The sequence below is a fragment of the Trypanosoma grayi genome (assembly GCF_000691245.1).
Source record: "Trypanosoma grayi strain ANR4 Tgr_575_V1, whole genome shotgun sequence".
NCBI lineage: Eukaryota > Euglenozoa > Kinetoplastea > Trypanosomatida > Trypanosomatidae > Trypanosoma > Trypanosoma grayi.
Genome location: NW_008826194.1, coordinates 7,407 through 11,120, shown reverse-complemented (window position 1 = coordinate 11,120; position 3,714 = coordinate 7,407). Strand labels below are relative to the sequence as shown.

General features: G+C 57.9%; 1 protein-coding gene across 1 annotated transcript; it reads right to left on the bottom strand.

The window, feature by feature from the left end:
- Positions 1 to 203: 203 nt before the first annotated feature.
- DQ04_05751030 (putative DNA excision repair protein, putative,SNF2 family helicase-like protein) lies at positions 204 to 3,542 on the bottom strand (the record flags this gene model as incomplete). The annotated part of the gene is made up of 1 exon (XM_009314363.1): positions 204 to 3,542. One exon carries the CDS (start codon positions 3,540 to 3,542, stop codon positions 204 to 206), a length of 3,339 nt encoding a protein of 1,112 aa, XP_009312638.1.
- Between the last annotated feature and the right edge of the window lie 172 nt (positions 3,543 to 3,714).

Here is a 3,714-nt window from a genome sequence, read left to right as displayed (position 1 = left end):
AAAAAAAAAATGTCAGGCGTGCAAAACACCCAACGGAAAGCCTCGTGCCTCCCATCTCACTCCATTTTGTTTCTTTTGGTATCCCCCCCTCTCCACACATTTGTTGTTTGCGTGTACCTATTCACGATCAAGTACACGCTTACGTTTCGCTTTGCACCACGCATTACAAACCTCTCGTTATTTCACTCCACTTATTCACACACTCAATCCGCGTCTCTCTCACGACCTGCTGCAAGTCTCTGCCGCATTTCCTCCTGCTGCTGTTCAAAGGTGCGAGATGTGCTCGTCACGCGCAACATCGTCTGTGATGCGGAGAGGCGCGCAAGACGTCGCGCGACGGCGTCAGCCCCCGACACGCGCACCTCCTGCCCATCGACGAGATCTTGTAGCAACGCTGTCTCCGCCTTATTCGTCGCCGCCCGCCGCCCATCTGCGGGCGAAGAGGCCTCAGGTGACACAGCGTCAACAGGCGCCCGCACTCGGTACACTGCCGCACCGCTCTCTCGCTTCACCTGCACGCTGTTTACTGTGCCCACAGCCTCCTCCTCTTTTTCTTCCTCTTCTTCAAGGAGTGGTGAGAGTTCCTGCGCCACCATGACGTGCTTCTTTCCTGTCGGAACCCGGTCGTCGTACTCCGCTCCGAGGTAAAACGTTTCGGTGAGACTCTCCTGCTCGTGAAAGAAGCGCTGCAGCGCGGGGTTGTGCAGGACCTTCTCTGTCACATACATCTTTGCTAGTTGCCGGCGCAGAATCGCCTCCTCCACGGTGCCACTGGCGATGAGTCGGTAGACACCCACGTCACGTGTCTGCCCTATACGCCATGCCCGCTCGCGCGCCTGCTCATCCGTGACGGGGTTCCAATCGGGATCAAACAACACGACGCGGTCGGCGCCGATAAGGTTGACACCAACGCCACCCACACGGGTGGTGAGCAGCGCCGCTACGATGCGGTCGTCCTCGTTGAAGCGGTCCATGAGCTCCTGCCTGTGGTGGCCGCTCGTGCTGCCGTCCATGCGGATGTAGGTGAAACCCTCTTGCTCGCACATATTCTCAATGATGTCGAGTACCATGCGGGTTTGTGAAAAGATCAGCACCCGCTGCCCGCCGCGCTGCCACACCGTCAGAAGCTTGCGTAGCGTCTGCAGTTTTCCACTACCCTGGTAGTTCACAGCGCGGTTGCTGCGCAGTGACGGGCGCGACGCGGGGCGCCGCCGTTTTGCCCCAGCCTCATCCTTGCCGACGCAGTCATCATCATCGTCATCAAATATGTCGTCGCCATTGGCAGCAACCTGCCGCAAGCGGAACATGTCGACATGGTTGCAAATCTGCCGCAGTTCATTCAGTACACGGAAGGCTTCTAAGCGAACGCTGCCGTTGTGGTGCTGCTGCATCAATTGGTAGCGTCGTCCGGCCGTATGAAGGCAGCCACTCGCGTCGCGACCATCGCGGTTCAGTTTGCCCATCATTTGCGTGTACGAGAGCGTGTTGCTAAGTAGTCTCTGCACACGTGGCGACATTAGCAGCTCCACATATGCTTCCAACTGCTCGTCACTCAGCGGGCAGCGAATGACGCGCTCGTACTTCTGCGGCAACGCGTGACTCATGACCTGCCGTTTCAGCCGACGAAGAAGAAATGGTGCAATGCGCTCCTGCAGCGCACGCGCGCATTCGACGGCGGTCGCAAGCATCAGTGATGACGCCCGCACATTCTTGCTGGCGTTAATCGGCTCCTCAAACTCCTCCACAAACTTGTTCATGGTGCTGAGCAGACCAGGCCTGACAAAATCAAACAGGCACCAGAGCTCTTTCAGAGTATTTTGTATGGGTGTTCCAGACAAGATGAGACGATGTGGTGTTGGAAACGACTTCACCGCGAGTGTGACGGTCGCCTCTGGGTTGCTGATCTTGTGGCCCTCATCGAGCACGACATACTGAAACCCCGCAGTGTGCAGGAGCTGACAGTGCTGTCGCACCGCTGTGTACGTTGTGAGGAGAACCGCCGCTGTACCCCGAATGGACGCAACGAGATCCTCGCGGCTCATATTCGATGCGCTGCTCTCGTGCATGACGCAGGTGCGCATGTACGGTGCCCAGCGGTGCATCTCCGCCACCCACTGCCGAAGCACAGTCAGCGGGGACACAATCAGACATGGGCCGCGCAGCTTCTGGGAGTGATGGAGGGCGTTCAGCATGGACGCTACTTGTATCGTCTTGCCAAGCCCCATTTCATCCCCAAGAATGCCACCAGACCTCTGCATGTGAAGCTGCAGCAGCCAACAAACGCCCTCGTGCTGATGTGGAAGTAGGCGGTCGTGAATCGACGCCGCTAACGAGATTCCAGGCACCAACGTCACAAACCTCTCGCACGACTCCTGCTTCACCATCACGCCGTCGTTCTCATCCCTTTTACTCTTGTCGTTTTTCTTGTTGCGGTCGCTACCACCTTGGAATACCTGCTGCAGCACCTCCTCACCTGCCGCATCATCCGAATCCTCCATGAGTGCATCCACGTCAATGGCTTCCATTCGACTGGCGCCAGTTGTCTCTGCCTCCTTTTCCTCTCTCTTCACCACATATTTCTTTTCGTCAAGTTTCTCCTCCACTTTCACACCACCACGCGATGATGATGCTGACTGTACAGCGGCCATGCTAGCAGCGGCCGCTTCCAACCGCTTCCGTTTTTCCTGCCGCGCGCGGAACGCCTCAAGGTCACCATCATCAGCATATTTTCTCGACTTTGACCGCACATCAGAGTTCGTCAGTGTGACACGGTGCAATGAAGGGAGGATGGTCCCACCAGCATACTCCACCGTCGTCAAGGGCACCACTGCTCCACTACTATTCACTCCACCACTTCCACTACGGCGCCGTAGCTCTGTCGCCACACCGGACTGCACGGCCAACGCGGCACTGCGCGGCGTTTCGCTGGCCCGCAGTGGATATCTCGCCCCACGTGCCACATCGCGACCCTCTGCTGGCGTGGAAGGAGCGTGTGTGAGTGCTCCCAAGGAAGCTGCCGCGTGTAAGCGACCTACAGCAACGCCAGGGACGCCGCCACTATCGTTGTTATTGCTCGTGGATGTTCCTGCGGTCCCAGGAACGTGCGCTCGCTTCTCCACTGCATTCGCCAGCTCTGCCACTTTTATACGCCGCTTCGCCTCCTCCACACGTCGCTGCTGTCGTGCCTCCATCTCGAGCTGCCAACGGTGCAGCAATTTCGCACGGCACTCCACCTCCCGTTGCGCCCTCGCAAGGCGAAACCGCAGCACTGCTACACCATCCTCTTCATCTTTTGTCTTGTCCCTCCCCACCACCGTCACCCCCGGCGGTGCTCCTGCTACTCCTGCTGCGGCGTCCACCTGCTGCTGCACTCCCGCGACGACGCGCTCCATCTCGTCGAGTGCAGCCCAACGGCGACGCAACTCCGCCTCATCGGCAGCAGACTCCGCGTCCACGTGTGCATCAACCTTCGCCACCACATCGTTCCGCAGAACGGACTCCTCCACCCAGCTCACACCCAACCGCGAAAGCTCATCGGCCATCCTAATACAAAGGAAGAAGAAAGTCACAACGAAACAAACATTCCACAAATTTATCGAACACATTTCAACGCAAACGGACGCACGAAAAGCGCTACCACCACGTCCGGTATTGCCTTTTCAACCTCCTTCACCGTGGGCCCATACAAAACAATAGCGATGTCCCGCTACCAAC